Source organism: Equus przewalskii, chromosome 14 (assembly GCF_037783145.1).
Source record: "Equus przewalskii isolate Varuska chromosome 14, EquPr2, whole genome shotgun sequence".
Taxonomy (NCBI): domain Eukaryota; kingdom Metazoa; phylum Chordata; class Mammalia; order Perissodactyla; family Equidae; genus Equus; species Equus przewalskii.
The window spans coordinates 71,511,466-71,537,703 of NC_091844.1; the positions used below are offsets into that span (position 1 = coordinate 71,511,466).

The following is a 26,238-nucleotide window of genomic DNA, read 5'->3' on the forward strand; positions in this document are numbered from 1 at the left end:
CTGCCAAACTGTCTTCCAAAATGGCTGTACCATTTTACATTCACACCAGCAACAAATAAAGAGTTTCTGTTGCTCCATGTTCTTACCAGAAATGTGCTCCATATCCTTACTGGAATTTGATGTTGTTAGTGTTTTGAATTTTGGCCTAAGAGGCGTGTAGTGATATCTCATTGTTGTTTTAATTTGCAATTCCCTAATGACATATGATGTTGAGCATCTTTTCATGTGCTTATGTGCCATTGGTATATGGTGAGAGGTTTGTTTAAATTTTTTGTCTATTTTTTAATTGGTTTGTTTGTTTGCATATTGTTGAGTTTTAAGAGTTCTTTGTATACTTTGGATACCAGTCCTTTATCAAATAGGAGTTTGCAAATATTTTCTCCCAGTCTGTGACTTGTCTTTTCATTCTCTTTACTGGGTCTCTGTTGCTTTAGTTTTAATTTCTCAATATTATTGTATTTCAAGTAGATGTCTTTTAGAAAGAAACCTGGATCTTTTTAGTTTTTAAAAAAATTTAACAATCTCTGTTTTTTAATTGGGGTATTTAGAGTATTTACATTTAATGTAATTTTTTAAAATTGTGGTAAAACACATAAAATTCACCATCTTAACCACTTTTAAGTGTACAGTTCATTGGTGTTAAGTATACTCACATTGTTGTGCAACTATCACCACTGTCCATCTCCAGAACTCTTTCTATCTTGCCAAACTGAAACTGTATTTATTGAGGAACAACTCCCCCATGCCCCCTCAGCCCCTGGCAGCCACCGTCCTGCTTTCTGTCTCTATGAATCTAAGTGCTCCAGGTACCTCATAAAAGTGGAGTCATGTTGTATTTGTCCTTTTTTGACTGGCCTGTTTTACTTAGCTTAATATTCTAAAGGCTCATCCATGTTATAACATGTGTCAGAATTTCCTTCCTTTTTGAGGTTGAATATTATTCCATTGTATGTGTAGACCACATTTTTTTTTAATCCATTAATGGGCACTTGGGTTGCTTCCATCTTTTGGCTATTGTGAATAATGCTATGAATGTGGCTGTACAAGTGTCTCTTTGAGTCCCTGCTTTCAATTCTTTTTGTATATATTCAGAAGTGGAATTGCTGGATCATATGATAATTCCATTTTTAACTTTTTGAGGAACTGCCATACTATTTTTCATCATGGTTACACAATTTTACATTTCTACCAATAGTGCGCAAAGGTTCTAATTTCTCCCCATCCTCACTAACACTTGTTATTTTCTGGGGTTTTTTGATAGAAGCTGTCCTAATGGGTATGAGGTGGTTTACATTTAATGTAATTATTGATGTGTTTGGATTTAACTCCATCATTTTATTATATGTTTTCTGTTTTTTTATTTCTCTGTTTCCCCTTACTTGGAGTATTTTGGGTTGCTTAAATATGTTTTAGTTTTCCATTTTAATGTATCTATTGGTAAAAGGGATGTGGCAGACATGATCAAGGATTATGACATGGAGAGATTATCCTGGATTATGTGAGTGGGCCCAGTGTAATCACCAGGGTGATTATAAGAGGGAGGCAGGATGATCAGAGTCAGAAAAAGGAGATGTGATGATGGAAGCAGAGGTTGGAGTGATGGACTTTGAAGATGGAGGAAGGGGCCATGAGCCAAGGAATGCAGGCAGCCTCTTACAGGCTGCAAAAGAAAAGGAAAAAAGAGTCTTCCCTATAGTTCCAGGAAGGAACACAGTCTGTTGACACCTTGATTTTAGCTCATAAGACTCATTTTAGACTTCTGACCTCCAGAACCGTAAGATAATACATTTGTGGTGTTCTAATCCAGTAAGTTTGCAGTAATTTTTTACAGCAGCAATAGGAAACTAATACAGCACCCCATGTGCACCACCCAGGGTCCAGTCTAGTAGGATTGGGGGGTGGTCTGCATCATAGTTTGGGTCTCACAGCCTCTGCTCTGTTGTTCCTGGTCGGTTCTACATTTGCAACTAGGATTTCATACAGTGATTTAAAGGGCCTCATTCTCCAGCTCCCTGCTCTTTGTGATCTTCTCTCACACTCTCACGTTCCCAAGAGCCCCCTTTCCTGGTGATCTGGTTAGAAAGAGAAAAAGGAATCTTCAGGGATACGCCTGTTATCACTGTCACTGCTACCAAAAGGAGGCGGGTTCATTCTGGAGCTCACTCGGGTTTGGGTCTGGAGAGTCCAGAGAGAGTGTTTTTCTGCTGGGATTCTGGCTGCCCTGGAGTGTAAGCTGGGGCATATAGGAGATAAAAGGCAAATCAGGGAACTCAGCACTGTGTGTGTCATTGTTGGAGTTCACCAGCTCTATTTATTTTTCAGAGACCTTAGATACTTGCTTTATGTCTTCTGTCCAGGCTTTTAGTTGTAATCAGTGGGAGAGACGGGGGCAGTGTGCTTGCTCAGTCTTTACTCCAACCAGAGGTTTCTTCATTTCTTTGTTACTTTAAAAAATTTCCTGCCTTTTTTTCATCTGTTTTTTATTAACTCTTACGTTCTTTCTACTTTAGTGTACATTTCTAACATGATTTTTTTTCCTAATTCTTTCTAAGTTATTTCACCTCCTTTGTGAGTTTTTCTAATTCTGGTTTATATTATTCTTTCATTCTTCTACTATTGTTCTGTGTCCTTTGCTTGTTTTGAAATAGTAGTTATAGTTTTCATGTATTTTGTAGACATGTCTTTCTAGAGGGCTTTTATTGACTGCAGGGATAGCCTTCTCCTTTTAAAGTTTTTTCTTGTAATATATGGGATATTCCCTCAATCTTTTTGTTGCTCATTTTTCTATGAAATTACTTTTCTTGAACTTTTAGAAGGAAGCCTGAATTTCCTGGCTCTAGAGCTCTCCCTTCTGTTATTTTTGTGAAGTGTTTAAAGCTAACTGCTTACCTTCTGCAGTCTCCTGACGTTGTTCCCTCCCCTGCTTTTATCTGATCTCTCTTTCAGTGCTGTTCAGTTTAGATTCTATCCCTAGTAGTTTTGTGTTAGCGTGGGGCTGGGTCCTGATGGGGGCTTTGGCTGATCAGTTTGGAGATTTCACAATGCTCACAGAACCCTTGCACTCCCCTGAGAACTGGAGTGTGTCCGACTCCTCTCAGTGTCGGATGCTCTTCTCAGCCGGGCCCCCGAGCTTCCCGGTGAGGACCTGTGGGGATTCTCAGTTCCATTAGATGCCAGTGACGTTCCTCTCCTTTCGTCCTCATGCATGTATCACAGTGTCATAGGTGTTAGCGGTTTGATGCTACCTGCTTGGGATCTGGAGTCTGGAGATTCCTAGTTACTTAGTTTTGTTTTAGATGTTACCCATGAGTCTGAATTTTTCATCCTGGTTTCTCTGTCCATTTTTAATGGGCAGTTCAGGAAGATTGCTGCCACTGCCACCATCTTCCACTTCAGTTATTTTGATGAAAAGGTGTGCTTTTCTGCTAAGAGTGAGGGGTTCTACATAGGAAATTTAAGCAGCAAAAGTGAAGGCTTATAATAGTCACTGATAGAAATGGGGAAGGGAGCTGTCCAGGAACAGATGAGAATAAGGTCAGGGCGCTGTGAGGGTGAGGACCATGCATTAGTAGTGGCGCCAGCCTGTGTGACTGTGGGTTTTTTCCCCTTGCAGGGATCACCCCAAATGAAGCCTCAGAGGAGGCTGATAGTTGGATTAGGATTCCAATTAGGGTTGTAGTTTTGCCTTGTTCAAACTGAAGGGCCAGAATTTTAGGTGGTTGAGGTAACTTCTGGGAGAGGAATTCTGCTCCTGGGTATGAATGGAAGTGAAACCAAGGGTGAGGCTGCTAAACTGGGAGACAATGGACAGGACCCAGGAACTGAATGTCTGTACCGAAACTAAAGACCAAATACAAAGAGAGGAGCCGTGTGATGGTACTGGATGGAGACTTTTGTCAGAGAATAGAGTTTAAGAATTATTAGGTAGGACAGATTGAGGTTAAAAGAAAAAAAGGTCCAATGTCAGGTGCAGTTTAATATATTTGATCCCAACAAGTTATTAAATGCTCTGGGATTTCTGATTTCTCAACAAATGATAAATCAGTAAGCATTACTCTAAAATCGTGTATTGTCACAGGAACTTAAGAGCCACAAGTAAAACCAAAGACTTAAGAAACTTTGAAACTGTTAATAAAAAACACATGAATAGCCTGAGTCATGCACGTATGGCTATCTACATAGAGCACAGAGCTTTTCTAATGTTCTCACTATGGCAACAAATGAAAATTAATTTTGATATGAGATAGCATTATTTCTAAACATTGTGTATAGTTACTTATAGCTTAAAGTTCCTTGAAAAAATGTTAGAAGTTAATTACAAATTTCTATTTTAGCATTTTAATGAGTGCAAAGTATTTTAACAAGACTTTGCCAACAGAATGTCCTTTTAAAAAGAAATGTGACAATCCACAAGTAACAATATGCTTAATATGTTACAGAAATAAAGGTTATTTGTGGTGGGAAGTCTCAGATTACTTCACGTATTTAAAGGAAACATCAGTAAACTGTCAGTTCTGTAGTTTACCATAGTTTAATAAAGAAATTTCTTTTAATAAGATTATGTTTAAAATGGAGTTTGTAGCAAAGAAAGGCGTAATTGCCTATCACACTGTAAAAAATCAGTCTCACATCTTTGGAATGTTTCTTTACGCTAATTTCCACGTTATTTGAACTTAAATACATATCCACAGAAACAAAAAAACAAAAGATCATCAAAAAGTTATTTTTCTCCCCACATGCTCAAGATTTTATAGCTAGAATTGGATGAAACTTTGTCTCACTCTTAACGCAAATGTTAGTCTAAACACAAATATTAGAGTATTTTATGTTTTAATAGGTTTTAAAAAGAATACTGGCTGGCATTAATGTGAAAGTTTTTGGATTTTAAATATTGAAGAGACAAATGATTAATTTCTCTGTTCTCTGCTGTAGCTGACTTGTTGAGAAGATTGTCATGTCATTCAAAGTACATGTCCAAGAGTCTTTTCCAGAAATTGTCAGGTCACACTTTTGCAACTATCATTGGATATGTGGGTTGTGTATTTTAGTTGTATAGACTGGTTATTGTGCGATTATTTATTTCAATTTTTTCATGTGACAGTGTAAGACATGCCAGAGTCTTTTTATTTGTTTTTAATTTTTAATTTTTTTTTTTTGAGGAAGATTAGCCCTGAGGTAACATCCGCCACCAATCCTCCTCTTTTTGTTGAGGAAGACTGGCCCTGGGCTAACATCCGTGCCCATCTTCCTCTACTTTATATGTGGGACGCCTGCCACAGCATGGCTTGCCAAGCGGTGCCATGTCCGCACCCGGGATCTGAAGTAGCAAACCCTGGGCCGCCGAAGCAGACTGTGCGAACTTAACCGCTGCATCACCAGCCCAGTCCTGCTAGAGTCCTTTTAGAACTTAGAAAATTGCAGTGAAACATTTTGCTGTATTCAGAAAAAGGATTTTGTTGACTTCAAAGAGTACTGATCTTATTTCTTCTGTCATATAAAAATGTATCAATTTTTCTTAAGAAATATTTTTTGATTTTTAAATTAGAATTTGCTTCTGAATCTTTCACAGTATTACCTTTGCTTTCTGTTGTGCTGCTTTCGAAGATGAGGAGCAGAATGTATTGACCCCAGAATCTTAGGTGACTGTTTGAGCTTGTATCATAATTGGGAAGAGAAGAAAAGTTTTCTAGATTTGGGGAGAGGGTGCAATTTGTGGCCAAATAAGTTTGGAAAATGCGACCTCGTGCATCCACTTTAGTAAAATTGGAAAGAATGTCAGTTTTTGACTCTAAGAAGTTCTGTAGTAAAGAAATCTGTTTAACTTTGTTAAACACAGCATTTCCCAAATTTAATCTCAAAACCTTGTATACGAGTGTTGATAGCATTATTATTATTATTATTATTATTATTAGAGGAAGATTAGCCCTGAGCTAACATCTGCTGCCGATCCTCCTCTTTTTGCTGTGGAAGACTGGCCCTGAGCTAACATCCGTGCCCATCTTCCTCTACTTTATATGTGGGACACCTACCACAGTATGGCTTTTGCCAAGTGGTGCCATGTCTGCACCTGAGATCCGAACTGGCGAACCCCGGGCCGCTGAGAAGCGGAATGTGTGAACTTAACTGCTGCGCCACCGGGCCGGCCCCTATAGCAACAGCATTCTTAATGGTTAAAGTATGGAAGCAGCCCAGATGTCCATCAACTGAAGAATGGATAAACAAAATGTATCCATTTATATATATATTCATTTAATATATCTGTTCAATGGAATATTATTTGGCCATAAAAAGGAATGAAGTACTGATACATGCTACAACATGGGTGAATCTTGAGAACACTATGCTAAGTGAAAAATGCCAGAAACAAAAGATCACATATTGTATGATTCTGTTTATATGAAATGTTCATAATAGGCAAATCTATAGAAAGAGAAAGTGGATTGATTAGTGGTTGCCATGCATTGGGGCTGGAGGAAATAGAGAGTGACTACTAATGGGCACGGGTTTGTTTTTGGGATGATGAAAACATTCTGCAGTTAGATATTCGGGATGGTTGCTCAATTCTGTGAATATACTAAACATCACTGAGTTGTACACTTTAAAGGAATGAATTTCATCATATGTGAATTACATGTTAATAAAGCTGTTATTTTAAAAATAACCATAAAAAAGGCTCTTGCAACACCTAAGGCAAGAAGTGACAAGGGCTTAAAATAAGGCAGTGGCAAGAGAGAGGTACTAGAGGCTGTAGGGGGTGAACTGAAGAGCCTCAAAGTTCCCAGGGCCGGAACCCTAAAGAGTCAGGGCTGATGGGTCCTGTGGTGCACAGGCTTGCACCAGCAGTGGCTAGCTTCATCAAGAATGAAGGCATTCCGCACACGCACTATATAAAAACCCTTTAACGGGGACTATCACCGCCTCAGTCATCTGTAGACAACAGGGATGGCTAACGCGGTACACAAAATTATGACTCCAAGACTAAGGCTTGCTGTTAAACTTTTCCTAACTCAAAAGATGTTTCATGCTGCCAATAGAGTTTGAGTAATCTGGCTGTCGAGGTGCCCTGTGGGGGAAGATAAGAAGACGTGGCCCTTGTCTGCAGAGAACATAGTCTTACTGACTTAGAATAATCCACTCAAAGGCTGTCCTCACCTTTCGTGAGGACATTCAAGTGACCCGCCAAATGTTACATAGAGGGCAACAGAGCACGTGGATTGTCAATTTAGGAAAGTGAACACAGATTTTTAGATTGTCTAATTTTTGCCATCTCGTGGAAAAGGCAGACTTCGTGGAGCTGAGTCCTCATTTTAGTCAGCTCCATGACCCAGGTAGGAAAACACTTTAACCTTCCGCCTCTTCAGGTGCTAAGGTCACGATATGCCCTCTGGGGCCAAGGATGGTGCAGCCAGTGAAAATGCTGTTCCCCTTTCCTTTGCTCTCCCAGGCGAGGAGTCATTGTCGGCAATGAACTCAAGAGTTCGTTGCAGAGAGAAGGCTCAAAGGAGGGGTTTCAAGTGAGGCACCAGTGGATAGTCTGATAGCTTACGTCAGTGGACTCTTTCCTTCTCCCACACTCAAGTTTCCTGTGTAAAGCCAATGCCCTGAGTGGAGGAAGCCAGTGTGTTTCTGAGACTCTTACCAGGCATTTAAAAGATTGCTTTGAAAGAGGACTGTGTCTAACACCGAGCTGAAGGTCTATCATATTCACAGAATTCTGTTTCCATAGTACAGGTTCCTGAGGTAGCTTTAGGAGGAGGAAGGAGCCCTAGTCTTGGAATCATAAGAGCTATGCAACTCCAGGCAGCCTTGGAGAGGCCGTGCGATGCAGCACAGGCTCTCTGGAGACTGAGCTGGATTTGAACGCTGACGTGCCTTAGACCGTCTCTCTGCTTCATGTCTGGAACCTGTGGTCTCACCTGTGCAGCAAGGATGACCATCCTCTGCAGGGTTGTTCCGAGGAGTCAATGCAATAACATATGGAGAACGCCTGGGGCGTGGCGTAACCACTACTGCACAAGTCACTGAACTTTTCCAAGGTTGTTTTCTCTTCAAGAGTGAAGATGATGCCCTACGCCTTTTAGGGTAGTTGAGAGGATAAAGTGAGATACTGTATGCAATTGTGTTATGTAAATATATCATTGAGGTTTAATTAGAGAAGACCTTCACAAGGCTCTCTGTAACCCACTCCAGAGTTTTAGCATTAATACGTGTATCCTTGTGTTGCACTAGAATTTTTCCTTCTTTATTATTGTCCTTTTCATGTTGCTTGCCTTCCAAGGACACAGAGGTTATCGACGTTCATTTCTTTCATGAAAGTCTTCATGCCTTGAAAGATATAATCCATTCACCCCTAGCCTTTAGGTTTTAAAAAAAACAATCTTGATTATTGCTGGCAATCTATTTTCTTATTTGTAATTCTTTGTTACTTTATTCTGAGCCCTTTCTAACCTCTCCATCACTTATGGTGCCCCAAATAGGAAATGATCTTTGGGAATTTCTCAGACTAAAATATAGGGGAAAGATTACTTCCTGTTCCTCATTCCCCATTTAAAAAAATGTGTCTTGGGGCTGGCCCCATGGTGCAGTGGTTAAGTTGGGTGTGTTCTGCTTTGGCGGCCCACGTTCCTGAGTTTGGATCCTGGGCACAGACCTACACCACTTGTCAACCATGCTGTGGCAGTGACCCACATAGAAAATGGAGGACGACTGGCATAGATGTTAGCTCAGGGTTAATATTCATCCCCCCAAAAATAAAAATAAAAATAAAAAAATAAAAAATATATATCTTTATTATAAAAGTAATGTTATCACTTTATATACATTTTGGAGAAGAGTGAAGGAAAATTTTCCACAAGTCTGTCAGTACAATTAGTAGTTTATGACTGCACATCTGGTCATTATTATATACATATTTTACATATCTTTATATGTATAGCTTATATTTCATTATATACATATCCTACATAACCACAATTATATACATATATGAATCTTGCTTTTTCCCCTCTTATAATGTTTTCTATATCACTGTATGTCTTTAGTACCTATCTCGTAGATGTGTGAGGATTCAGTGCTTTAAGAGTTTAGCATGGTGTCTGGCATATAGTTAGTGCCAATAAACGAGAGCTAGTTGTTTTTCTATGACTTTTTCCATAGTTTGCATGATTTCCTGGTGGATGCCCAGAAGTGGATTCACTGGGTCAGGTGCTCTTTAGGCTCTTGATACATGGCACCTGCCACCTTGCTTTCTAAAAGCCAGTGCAGTTTACAAAGCCCTTGGCACTACTCAGGAGTGTCACTGCTTCTCATCAGCACTGGAAGTCCACCCTTCCCCTTTGTTTTTAGGTTTGGGAAGCTAATTTAGTAGGTCAAAGATGCTACCTCATTATTTCAAGTTTCATTATTTAATAACTCAATGTTGAACTTTCTGGTTGTATGTTTACTAGCAGTGTTTCCTCTTTGTAGGGTCTGCTTATGACCTATTTAATAGTTGGAATCACTTAACATTTTCTTATTGATTTACGTGAACTCCTTAATAAAGATATTAAGCCTTTGTCATACATATGGCAAATATTTTCCTGTTTTATTTTGGCTGTGAGTTTTAAAATTTTTAATTAATACACACACACACACACACACACTATGATCCATCTGTTTGTGGCTGTCACAATGAACTTTCTCACCATCTGTGCCAGGTGTGATGGTAACAAGAGAGACTCCCTCAGTGGTTACATGGGTTCCTACTGTAGTGGGCACACATGTCTTTTATGGTAAAATGTAATTTGTTTACCACCCCAGAGTTAAGTCTAAAGTCCACAAGGCTCAGATTCTTAGACCCAGAGAACATGTTTCTGTGACAGGGAAGGAGCTAGCAACATGTGGCTTGGTTTTTATAACAGTTTATAACTTCAGCTCTTCGTGATTGCAATCTTCTAGACATTCTCCCTCCTTTCCCTGGAACTGGTGTTTCTGGAGATAGCATTGCAGATATTTATTTGGCAAGTGTGCGGTCCACTCATCATAAGGCCTCAGCCAAGTTCTCTGAAGAACTCCCACTCCCACCTACCCCGACCCAGCTTCTTCAGATTTTTTCTTTCAAGGAGACGCTAGGTCTTGGTGAGATTTGGGGATTAAGGGCTGTGGGGCTCTTCACATGGATGAAATGCTGGTAAATCAACCTTTTCCTACCAATTTGTTAAATCTAAATTTCTTTCCCTGCCAGAGAGTGAGCGATCCTGTCTGGCGTTCTGTATTTTCAGCCTGGGAAGCCTTGCGTGGGCGTCCTTAGCAGAGCACAGTTGATCTGTATGACAGAGCACAGCCTCAGGTGTGACTGAAGACAGGAGGCCGCCCGGCCTGGATTTTAGGATAGAAATCACACCTTGTCGTTCCTCCTGGAGGAAGTGTGTTGTGTCTCTTCTCTGATAAGGCTGATAAGTTGGAGTTACTATGTGGCTTTGGCACAGTCCCTAAAAAGCGGTCTTAGGCACAGGCGTTAGACCAGTGGGAAGCTAACTGAAGCTGTCAGTTGCACAAGTGTAAGAAGAAGAGCGCTTACAACCGAAGGAAGATCTTCAGGGTTAATTCCAGAGTGTTTGTAAGTCTCTTTCAACTTTGACCTTTAATTGCCCTTTATTCTTGGTTTCCTTTTCAGCTTTATACCTCCGTTTTAGGAGTCCTGTGCTTTTTTTTTTTTTTTTTGCTAAGGAAGATTTTCCCTGAGCTAACATCCACTGCGAATTTGTTTTGTATGTGAGCTGCCACCACAGCATGGCCACTGACAGATGAGGGGTGTAGGTCTGCACCTGGGAACTGAGCCCAGGCCCCTGAAGCAGAGTGTGCTGAACGTAACCACTAGGCCATCAGGGCTGGCCCAGTCCTATCCTTTCTAATCATCGAGATCTGCATTCAAGTCTACAATAGAGCCCAGTCAGCGGATGTGTGGGAGGACGAGCAGGCCTACACTGGGGTTTCTCATTGCTGTGGCAAGGACGGCTTTGGTGGCACACAAAGACATTCCATTGGCTTCTGAGTCTAGATCTATAAATATATTTATTAGAATATAACAAGAACTTAACAATAAACATATACTATGTACAATACCATTACAGAGAACCCTGTTTTATATCATTCACAGAAATAGCCAGTTTTGCTCCAGTGTGATAGATGAGGAGAGGAACGGAATTTCACTGTCATCTGTGTTGAGTCTTGCTGACCACTAACACCTCCTTTGGAGGCAGACGCACACCAACGCTAACATTAGCCCTGCCCCAGGCAGTTAGAAATTTGTGCTCCAGTCCTTGGGTTCACACTTGCACCCTGTTTGACATAAATACTTTAAATGACATACAATGTATGTAGTTTTGTGCTTATTACTTTTTAAAAGAATAAATAATATTAAAAACTGCATAACGAAGCTCGGTATCCTGTCCAAGTGGGAGCCGCACTTGTAGTGCCAGAAGTTGATGCCCGACACGAGAATTGGAATTTTGTGTCATCAAATCCTGAAAGATGGAAAGTGGGTCCTGTCCTTTTCTCCTGATAAATGGGGTTTTTTTTCGTGAAATGACGGCAAGTTGACTTCCCAGATATAAAAATGTGTATTTGGTACTAACTTCAACTAAACAGCGCAGTGGCGGCGGCATTTTTCTTGCCCTGGAATGGAAACTGATCACCGCGTGAGGTTTGAGGGTCTGAGGACTAGCAGGAAGGCCTTTCTCTTTTGAGCCACGATGTGACCTCCCTCCTGGCTTCCCTTTCGCAGGTTAATATGCTACAAGAAGAGTGATTCTGCTCATGCCCCTCAGGCCTTGGCTGTCATGGCTCGTCTAAGAAGGCCGTCCCCATCCTGAGAGCTCTTGTGGCAGGTGCCTGAATATATAGCTATAAATATCAAAAATAGTCTCCTGTGCTTTGTAGACATTCATTCTCCCTCCCTCCCTCCTTCCCTCCCCACCCGGCCTGGGTCCTCAGCGTTACCTCATGGAGGGAGCTGGACAGGTGTCACGAGCCAGAACTGGTTTCCTGCTAGAACAGCCTTTCTTTGACAATGACTCCATGAGGCACAGCTTTTATGGGGCTGTCTGGGAGTTACTTTTTCTAAAAATAAAACGGGGACATCTACCCCGCCAGGAGAGATCCTCTATTCTGCACATAGAAAAATCAGAGCAAATGCCCCACTCTGGCACTGCCTACAAAGAGCTTTGGGGATTCCTGCATTATCCCTCTCGTGGCCGCCTCCTTTCCTTACTTAAAAATAGCCTTTCGTTTATCAAGAAAATGCCTTGGAAATCTAAATAATTCATATTGGATAAGAGAAAGCTAGCACAATCACCTTGTCCTTCTCCAGCAAAAATCTGGTAGGAAAACCTGCGAAGGACAGACAGCTCTCCCAGCTGTGCTACGCGGCCCCCGCAGCACCCCTCCAGCCACATCTGGCTCTGCGCGAGCGCGGGTGGCTGGACTTCTCTTCGGCCCCGCGGGGACCAGCAGCCTCCTAGGCCTCGCGCCACACAGTATTGTCCCTTGTTTTCTCTTGGCCACTGAAAGTGTAGATTGGTTAAAAACAAAAGTAGGAATCAAAGTGATAAGGACACTTTGATTTTATTCCAAGAGAGCCTGATGCCTAATATTGTCATAGGATAACTGATCTGTGGTTGTTTAGGGATCAAGCTTGCTCTGCAGGAAGGAAAAAACAGCTTCTCTTTCCCAGTTGAAAAATATGTGAAACTCTATTGCACCGGGCAGAGTGAGCGCCTCCGTTCAGAGCAAGAGCAGGAGCCCAAGACCCAGCTCGCTCGAGTGGTCGTGGTTCCTGCTGCTCGGAGCGCTATGCCCCCGTTTTCCCCCAAAGGCGAGGATGATTTCTACATTCAATGTAGAGAGTATTCGAAATGTTTAGCGCAGTGGGTTCCTTGATTGTGTCTGTCGCCCTCTTATTGGTGTTGCTGAAAATTGATCATTGTGAGTAGCATTTGCCTCGCCAGACTTGTCCACAGTCTCGTCGTGGGCCTTCTGCTGATGTCAGCCGCTTTGAATATATTTCTTTATCACAACACAGCCGTGTCTGAACACAGGGCAGGGCATGTGGGGTAGGAGAGTCCATGTGTTGGTTGCAGGCTCATAGGCTTCCATGTTGCCCAGGGCAGGCCCCTCACTGCTAACGATGCCTCCAGTTGCATATATCTTGCCATCGAGCACCACGGCACTGTCAGGAAAAGTGGGAAGAGAATTAGCCCTTTAACTTCCTCCTTGGACTGGGGATAGAGTCTCAAGATCCTGTCTTGTTGCAGGCTGGCTCTCCCCTTTTGCAAAAGTCCTATGGGATCTCACTGCTCTTCTTTTCCCTCTGGTCCAAGCTGATATGAGAAAAATGCCTTTCCTCCAAGGCCAGTCAGGACACCATGCTATATATACTACTTTCCAAGCTGTGGGTGGCACTTACATGTACTGGGCATCCCAGGACCTGCCGGACCTACTAAAGATGGCTGGGAGATGAGCAGCCTCTGTGTATAGGGGCTCAGCTCAGTTCAGCATCTCTAGTGAGCATCTTTTTGGTGTTGCCCATACAGAGCCTTCCTACCACTGAAATCAAGTTGGGAAGACTTACTAGAATGATAGCAGACAAGATAAGAGGAGCTAAGTCATAACTGAGCACTGGCCACTTGACTGGGAATTTCACCCTTGCCAGGATGCTTTGAGACAGAGCTTCCTGCTGTGACTCCTTCACACATGTGACCTGATGCTACTGCCCGCCCATGACTACAAGGGCCTGGCATGCTCTTTTCAGGGTTAGCACAGCGGCCCGGGACACCTTCCCTATGGGACACTCATTGCTTGGTCCTGTGGTCTCAGTGAGCTCTTCCTGTCCTGAGAGCTCCGCATCCTGCTCCTGTCTGCACTTACTCCCTTAACACATTTCAGCTACCCCATCACACAGGTGCTAGATCCACGTTTCTAGTCTTGATTTCTCCCTCATTTCAGATAATGGCTATTTCTTCTTGGCTATCCCTTGAAATTGAACAGATACCCTTTCAAAGGCTCCACCATTTCTGAAATTCTGAACCTCAAGCAGAAGATGTCAGTGTAGACTTCTTATGAGACACTGAAGGTCCAGCCTTCTCTCTTATAACCATCTGGGCCCCTCATATTTCTCCCTTTGTGGCGTATCTTTTCCCTGCTTCTCTTACAAGACCCAGCTTAACTCTCCCCTCACGCGTAAGTCTTCCCATACCCACTTTTAGTCTCAGATGAGGTGTGGGAGTCCTCCCCACAGTGATGTTCAAACTCCAGTTGTTGTCTTTATCAGTGGACAGTGTAGTCAGAGTTGCCCTGCCCCCTGCCCCCATTTAGAGTACGTGACATGAAAGCAAAGCTCGAAAAGTGTGGAATCTTCTTGCCAACAAGGAACTTAGTTTCTAATCCAACTGCCTGTTTCACAGATAAAACTTCCCCAGAGAGAGGAAGTGCCTTGCCCAAGGTCATGTGACATGTTAGTAGTAGGTTACAGTGTTTCTAACGATGCCACACTAACAGTGGGCACTCAATAAGTGCTTCATGCTATTCACATACTGAGGATTTGGTGATTACCTCTGCACTGGCACAAGATGTCTCCAGGAAGGATCTGCTCTGGAAATGCTGAAAATGGGGTCTGGGGGCTCCTTTGTGTTCCTTGTTCCTCTTAGTCCAGGAAAGGATGGGGCTACAAGAGTGGGGTCTGTGCCTCCCTGCCCAGCGTGTTAATTTTTCTGGCCCAAAGGGCCAGGCAGACTGGGAACCAAGCCACACACTGACCTCCACCTCTCTCTTCCTTGCAGGCTGGTTCCTGTGTCTTTGCCCAGTCAGCTTCGAGACTCCAGGGCAGCTGTGCTTGTGCCCCTGGCTGGGTCCAGCTCCCAAGGGCTGTCAGAGCTTTCCCCGAGAAGCCACTTGCCTCATGTAGGGTATTGCACAGCTCTGCCTGGTGCTGTCTCCTGTCTGTATGGAGCAGGTGGTCCTGGGGGACAGCTGACCTCACAGCACCACCCTCACCTCTCCCTGAGAGAAGGTGTGGCCTCGAAGGTCCTGCAGGTGGTGCCTATAGGAAGCCCTTCATTTCTGGCTTTGAGATGGGTCATCTGGAGCCACAGGGCTGGGCTTCTGGGCCAGGGGATACCCTTGGGCGCTTCCCACTCTGCCCTGGCACTAGTACCCATACCTGCACAGTGTGGGGTGGGCATGCTGCTCTGGGCCTGGGAATTGCTTTGGTCATCGAATGGGAGCCAATCACTGTGCTCAGACCCCACTTGTTGTCTTTCCCTCCCGAGTTACTGCAGCCCTCTCACCTGCAGAACTGGCGAGAGTGATTCATATTCGGGCCTGCCTTAATGTTCCCTTTCTCCGGGTCGTAGATGGTAGTGGCTCTGGCATAAGCGCCACCCAGGATGAACACAAAGCCATTGAGGGTGACGGCAGGAGCGTACTTGTTGTCTGTGGGGAGAGCAGGGCAGGCAGTTCAGGGCATCTCTGTCTTTTTGGCCTTCCCTCCCTTCTTGAAATTCCCAGCAGGCCCACCAGAGGAAGGGAGGTGAAAAGACCTCCAATGTCAATGGTTAGCCTGAGGACAAGGCCTGGGTCCCCGAGGTACCTGGTGCAAAGATCAGCTTGCCTTGTGTCCGGGTAGTGGGATCCGCAGCTGCACCTGAGCTGGTGGGTGACCACCCCCCCCACCCCCCCACCGACCACACACACACATCTGGACTTGGGTCTGTAGAACCATTGGGTTTCGCCGGCCCTCTGGGCTTAGGATATGGAGATGGAATAAAACAATGAGGTGGGGATGCTGCACTGGCCCTGGGCTGAGGAGACAGCTGGTTCTCACCAATCATTGGGGACTCGATGAAGCTCCATGTGTTGGTCTGTGGAACGTAAGACTGGAGGACACCTGCAGCTCGGCCAGCCTCATTCACGCCACCAAACACATAGATCTTGCCACCACACACTGTGGCTGCTGCAGAGTGCACTGCCTTGGGCAGAGGGGCCACTGCCTCCCATTGGTTGGTGATGGTGTCATACCTGTTGTGAGAAGAGAAAGAGAGCCCAGGGTCAAAGACGGGCCTCATGCAGGCCGGGGGCCTCACCCAAGGTAGCAGGCCTTCGGGGAGCATCACCATCTGTTCCTGCCCCTGGCAGCCAGAGACTACACAGCTGGGGAACTTGGGATGAGTCACTCATGGCCACCTAGGATCTGGCCCAATATAGCCCTCTCAGCCTTCCTCCTGAACCTTAGTGGGCCTCTTTTCTGGTCACAACCTCTATGCAGATTCTTGTCTCCATGTCTTTGCTCAGATAGACCTCCCCAGCTTCTGGGCCCTTTTGGCCCTCTCTATCCACCTCAACCCTACCCTTTCATTCAGCAGTCCTGCACTGAGCATCTCCTATATACCCAGGCTCTGGGCTGGAAACTGGGGAAACAGTGGTTTGGACCAAGGACAAGAGTGTGAGGAAGTGGGAAGAGAAGGAGAGGTGAACTGATAGAGTTCAGTCATTAATTGAAGTCGCAGTTAAGGGAGATACAGTTGCCTACGATGGCTCAAGGTCTCTGGCTTGGGAAACTGGACTGAGGGGCACAACGCACAGGACAGGGAATGGAGGTTGGCGGAGGATGACAATTTCAGTTTCATTCATGGGGGTTTAAAGTATCTGTGGGTAACAACTGGGGGTGTGCAGCAGGCAGCTGGATATATGGGTCTGGATTCAATCTTCAGCTTAGGGATCACTGGCACCTAGATGGGAACTGAAGATGAAGGGGTTCACAAGGGAGAGTGTGTAGGTGAGAATGAGGCTGAGGACACATTCCGGGGAAATGCTGGCCTTTACGAGGGGAGCTGAGAGGAGTCCTGAGAGGAGTGTCAGTGCTACAGAAGGCAAAGCTCCATACACGGAGGATGTGATGAGAGGTCAAGCAGTCTCAGACAGGTCACTGGTGGTCTTGTCAAGGGCACTCTACATGGAATGGGAGGTACAGAACTATTTGTATGTCAAGGAGTGAAGGGGAAGCTAGGCAGTGGAGATGGCTGGTGGAGACTTCTCTTGAATAAAACTTAGCTGGGAAGAGAAGCAGAGAAGGTGGGACCTAGAAAGGACTATGGAGCTGAGAGAGGATTTTTTTCAGTGGTATGCTGATAGATGTTTAAAAACCAGCTCTCCAGGGGAAAAAGGCCTGGTATGTAGCATTTGCTGATTTCTGTGATGTAAATCCTCTCACCATGGCTGATTTCAAGCTACCAATGGGATATCACTGGGTGTGGAGTAGGGAAGAGATGCACAGTGGCACACCATTATACAGAATCTCCACCACATCCAGATCAGTAGACACGTATCACTTCCAGAGCAAAGAGAGCAGTAAAATAAAGTAAAAAACTAGGTAGTGATAAGTTCTGAGTATCAATTATCTTTATCTTTAATATAACTTAAGTCTAAGTTTATATGATTTAATTTTTAATAATACCTGTAACTAACAACTGGCTTGCGGAGCTCCTGGAAACTTAACAGTTGGCTCTCATGAGCCAGCATGAACCAGCTCCAATACTTCACGGGTTTTGTTTTAATTTTAGGGGGAAAGGTTTAATTGTGTTACATGCTGATAGGAAGGAGCTCAACTGGATAAGGAAAGATTAAATATATATGAAAGGGAGGGGAGAGCTGATGATGGGAGGCTCCTGATGGGTGGATGCAAACTAGATCCAGAGTGGAGGGGAAGCAGTGTCCATTTGGCCATGAAAGAGGAAAGCAAGGATGGCATGAGTGTAAGTACATATGCAGGAATGATGGCAGGAAGATGAGAGGGTTCTTGATTGATGGCTCCATCTTCTCTGCGAAGCAAGGGTCAGAGTTGGCGAAAGTATTAGTGTTTATGGAGCAAGAGCCTTTTAAGAGTGAGGTGAAGACGAGAAGCAAGTGCTCTTGAAGTGGGAGAAATTACTGAGAAGGGAAACACAGAAAGACGCCCTGCAGCATTAAGGACCAAGAGGAGGTTGGAGGAGTCAATTTATAGTGGGGCCAGTCTACAAGATGGTGGGATTTTCTCCACCAGCATTCAGCCCCCAGGGGTAGGTGTGGAGAATATAAAGAGTTGGACTGAACAGGATTGAACCAATCTCCTGGATGTGTGGTGCAGGATAAAGTGGCAAAGTAAGAGGATGGAGAAAGTGATGGAACCTGAGTTCCTGACGAGACAGGGAAGAAAGTGGGAACAGGAAGCAGCTGACGGGAAGAGTAGAACTGGGATTAAGTAGACTGGCCGAGGAGCTGGGATCTTTGTGGTCCTTCCTCCTGGGGTAGCTTGGATCTCAGCTCTCAGCATCTCTGTCAGTTGTCCCATGAGGGCTGCCCTCACAAGCACTCACTCTGGACCTTGCATCCAGTGGCCCATCTACCGCTCAACCACATTGTTCGCCGCTCTGTCGTTTGTTCTGGCCCCAAGGCGTAGCCTCTGCTGTGGGCCTGCTGCACCACCACACCTTTCCTGGGAAGCACACGGGGTCCACTTTTTCCTGTGAGTCTGCTTGGGGCACGAGCCATAACATGGGACAGCTCAGTGACCCAGGACGATGGCCCCTCTTAGCTGGTGTGACCCTGGCTCCGAGACGGGGATGAGGGGATGGCTGTGAGACATCCAGCTCTGTGCTTGTGAAGACTCAGGATTTGAGAAGAGGCTGAAGTATCCTAAAGAGCAGCAGGGGCTGATTCAATTAAGCCCCAGACGAATGATATGTGGCTAATAGGCGATGGAGTTAGTGTCTTTTTGGACAGTGTCAGAAGTTCAGATATCTGTTTTTTAAGCTAATATGGCAGAGATCCAAAGAGCTCCTGCAGAAGGAGCTGGGAGACAGTGGAAGATTATGTGGCTGTTCATCTTCAGGCTTTGGATATAATGGCACATTCCACCAAATGTGAATTTCCCGAGAGCTTGTTATTCCAGGTGGCTGATTGCCAAGCCACAAGCCCTCAGTCAGCTCAATCTGTCAGCTTCCTGCTTGAGAAGGATATGCTAATGACATGCAAATGACCCTGCAGAGTGAGCCCCTCCGCTATCATTTATCCAGTAACCACAGCTACTGCAATATATTGCTATAAAGTATTAGACCCAGTTATTTATATAATGATATAATACAGGTTTGTCTATTGCACTGTTGTTTGAATCTATAATTATATAATCTTGCTCTATTCCTGTAATACAGTAATGTAATATAATTATAATGTACCATATATCTCATTCATTATCGATATAAGAGCAATTTGTACCATTAGTGCTTCCTGGGGAACAAAGCACCATCGCGTCTGTCCCCATTACCCTGACCTTCCTGTCACCCTGAATTCTCATCATTGCCACCATGTGGCCCAGAAACTGACTTGGCCAAAGGGGCTCCGGCTATGGTCCTTGGGAAGCAGTGGGCATCCTTTCCTCTCGTACCTTCCACCCCACTTACAAGGACACCACCCTGGGGTCTTCAAGTCTGTATTCTGTCCCCACAAGGACAGCTGACAGATCCCAGAGGGCTGAGGAAGGGTTCAGGGCACACTGTTGTCCTCCATCTATTGGGGTTCCCAGGGTGGTCTTGCCTCCACTGTGTCTGAGGTGATGTTTCACGGTGGAACGAAGGCCCAGCCCCCGAGGGAAGGCCAGTGCAGGCTGCTCGGGCCTTGGAGAATGGCTCTCGGGCCCAAGGGGAGCAGAGCTTGTCCCCCATTTTGGTGCATTTGATCCTTGAATAAATCCCTGTACTTATCAACAAGTGTAAGTTTGCAAAATGAGTAATCAGCATCTCAGGAGATTAAAAATAGCTGACAAAAAGCAAGACAAGATGACAGATCTAGCTCAGTTTACTCCTACATAAAAACGTTTCCTTTCTCATGTGTTTCATGTGGATGACAAACGGCTGGAAGCTGGTATTCTGGGAAGGCTCGGGGCGCGATGGCCATGCAGTGGGTCCCCATGAAGGCTGGCAGCATCAGGGCTGACCCCGGTTCAGCAGCAGCATTAAGATCCTCACAATCACATGGGATTCCCCTTATCTTCAAATCAATATAGCAATTAAACGTTGTTACTGAGCCATCTCTGGGCTCCACGTGGGGGAGTTAAAAGCCCACAGTGAACATCCAGAGCCTGTCTCACTCTGGAACCATCTCCACCATAACATTTGTCAAGTGTCCAATTAGCCATCGAGGGAAAAATACAAATTGAGGGGTGTGTGTGGCTCCGCAGGCAAGAAGCTGTCACAAGGAAGGATGTGCTTTCTGCGGCAGCTGAGGACGCAGGCAGGCTGCTGGGCCAGGGTGCGGGACGAATGTGGGACAAGGGCTCCAGGGACCTCAGCCGTGACCTCCTGGGTTGGAACTTGGGGCCAACTCAGCCTAATGTGTCACTCTCTGGGGCACCAGTTTCTCCAGAAGCACTGAAGCCTCCCGCATTTTGCTGCTGACTCATGAAGCTTCCTGAGCTCTTTCTGCAGCTTCTCCCATGTCTGCTCTGTGCAAGAACCATCTCCTCCGCTCAAAGGGAAGACGAGTATTTCCACCCAGAGAAGGGCCCAGCTCCAGCCTACGCCCAACTTGCCCACGCCTGATCCCTACACTATGAGCAGCCAGTTTTGAAGGGCCTCAGTGAGGAAGCCAGCCTGAGACTTCCAGCAGAGGGCAGGCTTACACTCATGGTTCTCGGGCCCACTGGCTCATATTCTCTTCTGGAGAATTCTAGAGAGTTGGCCAGACCTGTGTGCAGTGACTTTTCCCTGTGTTACAAGCAGATTTCCTGGGACACGTGAGATGGAGGGAAGAAGAGAGCTTCCTGGTATGTAACCCCCAGCTTGGCAGGGACATGGAGGCATAGCCACTGCCACAGCACACATTTGGGCCATTGGTTCCAACTTTGCCCTGCATCCCAGTAAGTCTCTGGGCTGGTGCTTCCAGTTCCATTAAGTTCCCTAACTGCCGGGTCAGCCCAGCCAAGCCCATCCTGTGCCTTTCCATAATTGGGTCTTGTGCCTCCAGCCTGTCTGAGCCCTGAATGGGACAAGAGTGCCCCATCGCAGTGACTAGGCAGCTGTTATCCTTTCTGTTTCTACCTCGCCATCCCCAGTCCTCCCCTTTTGCAGTTTGAAGAGCCTGGGACTATCGCCTTATGAATGTCCAGTCTCTAGTTGGTCTCTATTGGGTGGGTGTTGGGGAGGAGGAGCGATGTGTTTTTAGCTTTTGGTAAATGACAGAGGATGCCCCTGTCATGACTGTGGCCTCATTACCTCTCCACGTGGTCCACGTTGCCTGCCACGCCAAGTCCCCCGAGGGTATAAATCTTCCCATCGTAGACAAGGCTATTGTGCCGACAGCGGGGGACCGTCATTCTGGAGACGAGGTTCCAGTTATCGAGCAGGGACATGTAGCACCAGACATCGGCCAGCGTCACCCCTGATTCCATCCCACCTGTAGGCAGTATGGGAGGTCCAGAGAGCAGGCAGGGAGTGAGGAAGGGCCCATGGCCGGGCAGGCCCAGCCCCAGGGTCAGGGGGAGAAGGCTTCACCTGCAGAGTAGGCACTTCTGGGCCTTGGCCTTCCTTAGCCCTGGGGTGGGGAGCAGCCCCCTTGGGAAGTCCATGCCCGATCCCCAACCCAGCCCTGAGGGACCTCACCTGAGAGGTAGATGTTGTCCCCGGCACTCACTACACTGAAGAACTCGCGGTCATAGAAAGGCAGTGAGGCCAGGGGGTACCACTTGTTGTTCTGCGGGTTCCAGCAGGTGACGGCCACCAGCGAGCGCTGGGTCATCCCCACCATCTGACGGCCCCCAACCAAAACGATGACCTCAGCCACACCTGCAGGGACATGGATGGGCACCCCTGGGATACACACCGACCCTGCCAGCCTCTGTGCCTGGTGCCTCTCTGAGAGACCACCCAAGGATGGGCTCACCCCACGGCACCTGCCTTTGGGGGATTCCGGGCATGTCCCTCAATACCTGCTGAGAGACGGGGCCGGGTTCGGGGCGTCTGCATCTCCTGGCGGGCGTGAGGCAGCATGTGGTAGCGTTTGGCCTCGTTGACCAGGTCTCGACATGCTTCTGATGACTTGATCAGCTCCTCATTGTCCACCACGTTGAGCAGGTAGCTGGGGTGGATGAAGGGGAGGCGGACCACCGCCAGCAGCTCGGCTGCATACTGCAGGATCAAGGAGACATGAGATCTTCTTAGTTATACAGATGGAGCCACCTCTTATGAGTTGCGATGAGAAGAAAAGAGAGGTGTGGTACTGTGCAAAATGGATAATTCTTGTCTGTGTCTGACTTGGGAGTGCAGACATTCTGCTCCCCCCAGCCTAGACAGAGATAGTGGGAACCCCCATCATCTAGAGACGAAGAGAGGAAGGAAGGGGGATGTCCGGCACGCTGCAGCTGATCTTGGGGTGGACCATCCATGTGTCTCTCCAGCACCTCGTTCCTGCCTCCATTCAGCTCAGGGGCCTCTGCTTCACACCAGGCTGCAGGGGGAATGAAATGAGGATCCTGATCCTCAAAGACTTGTGCCTGGGGCAGGAACTCAGGAACAGGTGGGAGGGCCCAGGAAAGCTGATGGTGATCATTAAGTTTGAAAGTCACAACTGTTGCAACCTGTGTCTCCCCAATGCCAAGAAACCCCTTTAGTAGTGTCCCGTTGCCTCAAAGTGGCACCTGGACCCCCTCGCCTGCACTGAAGGCTTTTCATGGACTGACTTGAATCCCTCCTGCTATCTGGCAAACTCTTTGCTCATCCCTCTACTTTAGTTTCATCCAACAAATAATTGGTGACCTCTCTGCGCTATGCATTAAGCTCATTATTGAGGGTGCAAAGGCCAGTAAGACCCAGTGTCTGACTTCCAGGTGCACTAGTTTAATGGTGGGAGGAGTGGAGGATCCATTACATAAAAGGCACTAGAGGGGCCCAACGGAGGAGTCTGGTTAGAAGTTGTGGGGGCTGCAGAATAGGAGGCTCCCAGAGTAGACGACATCTGAGCTGGGTGTGGAAGGATCAGAGACTTCTCCAGGCCACAGGTGGAGAGGAGGGGGGACGTTCAAATCACATGCAGAGGCATCGAAGCGTGAAAGAGGATGGGGCATTTGGGGAATTCTACGGAGTTTATTCTCATTAGGGGGCGGTGTAGCAGACAGGGAGAAATGAGATGGGAGAGGTCAGTGGGGGCCAGCGCCTGACTGACCTCATGCCTTGCTTGCCAAGGACTGTGCAGTTTTTCCTGCAGAGTGTGTGGGGGAACTCATGAGGGGTTTTAAACAGAGAAATTACACAATCAAACGTGCTCTTTAGGAAGACCACTCAGGCTGCTGGGTGGGAATGAACTTGGAGAGAGGAAGACAGAAGGCAGGGGACCACCCAGGAGATGACTGCAGCAATCCTGGTGAAGTTAGGGAGCCTGAGTGGGGAGAGGGAGACGCTGACTCTCTTAGGAGGGAGTAAGGAGGCAGAAGTGACAGCAGTGTGTGGCCAAATGGAGGTGGAAGGTGTGGGAGGAATCTAGGTTTCTGTCTTGGGTGATGGGCAGGACTGAAATAAGGAGCACAAGAAGATGTACAGATTTGGGGTTTATGAATTAGAGGGGCTTGGGGGACATCTGGCCGGAGGTGTCCAGTAGACAATCAAAGAAAGAGGTCTGGGCTGGAGACCTAGATTTGGGAGTTGGAGTGGATTGTCTTCCTTCCTCAAAAATGCATCTTGCATTTCCCCACCTGATCAATCAGAGGTGGCTCGGTGGCTGGGCTCAGTGGCTGGGGCAGGGTGGAGAGCCATCTCTGCATCCTGCATCCACCACTGGATCCACCATCAATGCTACTGATCTCAGCAGCTGGCCCATCCCTCCCTCTCTTGTCCGTCCTCTTGCTCCACATGCAACAAAGTAGCCCTTGTCATCCGTCACTCAGCTGCCTCAGCCCATTTTGGCCTCTGGCCTCCCTGACTCTGTCCTCCCATTTGCTGCTCTCTGGGTGGACTCTGAGCTCTCCTGAGAGCTACCTGTGCGGCTGCACTAACTCCAGGGTCTCCTCACACGTGAGAACCAAGGCAGTTCGGTCCTGAGTGAGGCCATTGGTCAGTGCTTTCTGGCCTGGAGATCCTGCTGGGGCATGCTTGGTATCCTGTGACTCAGGTGTCCCAACTGGGGACCCTGCCGTCCTTTCTTTCTGCCCTAGATTGTGGCTCTGATTTCTCCAGCTGTCCCCTCCGAGGGACTCGCCCTCCCTCCTGTCATGCGTGCCGTAGTTTCCCATCTCTAGTGTGGTTTCCGTCTGATCCAGGTGCATTCCACCCTCTCCCTAACCAGAGCATGGATGGGGCTCCTCCTGGTGGGTCTGAGTTCACTTGAGCCCCAGGGCACCCTGGCTTAGGCACACACTTCTCCTTGCAAGGCTCTGGTGCTGTCTACCAGGCCCTGTGGCCTCTAGGTCAGCTCGGGTCTCCTTCAGGTGGGATGCCAGCCCTCGAGAATCCTCTGGTGGCTGATTTCTCATCTCTCATCCTTCCCTTCACCTCTCTGTTGCCCAGGGGCAGTTCCAGCCTCCGTGTGCCGGGGCCTACTGGCTCCCATACCATCCCACTGCTGGTCAGACAGGCAGTCCTGCCTTCTCTACCTTCCCTCATCCTTGCTCCATACGCCATCCCTGCACTGTGCCCCCGACGCCGGGAGTAGTCGGGGGCGGGAGGTGGGAAGGCCCTACCTGCGCACGGGATGCGGGGTCCTTCTTGATCCACTTGATGACAGTCTCGTATACTAGCTCCTCGGCCTTGGTGTTGAGGCTGTCATTGGAGATGTAGGCAATGAAGTCATCCTTAGCGATGCTGAGGATCTCCTCCTGGGCTGCCACCTCGGGGAAGATCTGCAGCGCAAAGGCCTTGGCCATGTGGTAGAGCTCGCTGCACTGCATGGCCTCGGCCATGGCCAGCACCCCCAGGCAGTTGCTGGCGGTCAGCTGCTTCTCTGGAAGCGAAAGCACAGGACCACTCACCGAAGGGCCCTGGAAGGAGTTGCCACCCATTCCCATCACCTGTCACTCTGGATCCCCCCTGAGCCCAGGTCCTTGTGACCTGCCTCCAGCATGCAGAGTGCCCACAAGCCCATTTCCTGTGTCCGTGGAGCTGTAGATCCATTTCCCAGGTTTTCCTCTGCCCTGTCTCATGCTGACTCTCCCAGGGTCCCCTCCTCTCCTGTGGGTTCCAGCAGGAGGACCAAGGCTGTGATGTATAGAGTGTCAGTGCCAGGCTCGAAGCTTCTTCATTGCCTGTGAGTAAAGGAGGCTTGGGGGCAGGGGTCACACTGGAGCTGAGGTCAAGGGTCACATTAACGCTTACAGTGTCTTCCTTAATTGTGACAGGCATGTCTGGGGTCACAATCTCCTAATTTAGAGTCATTTGAGCAGTAGTACCCCTCACACCCCCCTCCCCCATCATCTCCCATGGGCCTCAGCCTCACCCAACATGACCTCTAGACTTGGGGTCAGTCTGGCCAGCTCTCCTGAGATCTGACTAATGGTTATTCCAGCGTAGATGTGTCTGGGTCCCAGGAGGCCCATACTTCTGTGAGCCCAACTCTGGAGCTGTGGTTCCTGACCCTTCTAGATTGCTCGGTTCCCCCAGGTCACATCTCAGACCCCTGGCTGTCCCTGCCTGACCTGCTCCCAACCCCAGATGCAGCCCCTGGTTCTCTCTCTCTGCACTCCACACCCAGGCCACGGGTTCTTTGTGACTCTCGTCTTTGCCCCTCCCTCTCTCTGCTCTCCCTGAAGCTGGGCAGCTCCTAACAGTAAAGTAAGCATGTTCTCGGAGTTGGGGGCCTGCTGGAGGCCCCCGACACTCAGACTCCATCCTGGGCACGGTCTGGGTATCCGAGGGACCGTTCACAAGTCTAGACCTGTGGGGACATCTGGTGTGGCCCAGGTATTACATAAATTAAAGGGGAAAAAAAGTCAGTGGCTCCTTTGTTCAGTGTTTAGAGAACAGGGCTGTGAGGCCGGGGCCCAGACTCCCTATGACTGGGCGAGACATACAGCCCTTGTGGCCCCACTTGTCCTCACAAAGCTGCCTGGGTCACAGTGTGGCCTCCCTGCCCTCAGAGAGTGCTGTAGAGGACCCTTCTTCCATGCCGGCGAGCAAAGCCTTTTGCGTAGTTACCCAGATTGTCATCTTAAACTGCTTCGGGAAAGCCAGCTCCATCCGAGGAGGTCTG

General features: G+C 47.3%; 1 protein-coding gene across 3 annotated transcripts in view; it reads right to left on the reverse strand.

Moving 5' to 3' along the window:
* Positions 1-11,033: 11,033 nt before the first annotated feature.
* Positions 11,034-26,238, reverse strand: part of KLHL29 (kelch like family member 29) — a 180,068-nt gene continuing 164,863 nt past the window's right edge. For all 3 annotated transcript variants that reach the window (XM_070574336.1, XM_070574337.1, XM_070574338.1), the window contains 7 exons: positions 24,734-24,993; positions 21,992-22,190; positions 21,666-21,848; positions 21,279-21,459; positions 15,860-16,053; positions 15,324-15,468; positions 11,034-13,207 (listed from right to left, as the gene is read on the reverse strand). In XM_070574336.1, coding sequence (XP_070430437.1) covers positions 13,024-13,207; positions 15,324-15,468; positions 15,860-16,053; positions 21,279-21,459; positions 21,666-21,848; positions 21,992-22,190; positions 24,734-24,993 — 1,346 coding nt within the window. In that variant the 3' untranslated portion in view covers positions 11,034-13,023. The remainder of the gene's footprint in view (positions 13,208-15,323; positions 15,469-15,859; positions 16,054-21,278; positions 21,460-21,665; positions 21,849-21,991; positions 22,191-24,733; positions 24,994-26,238) is intronic.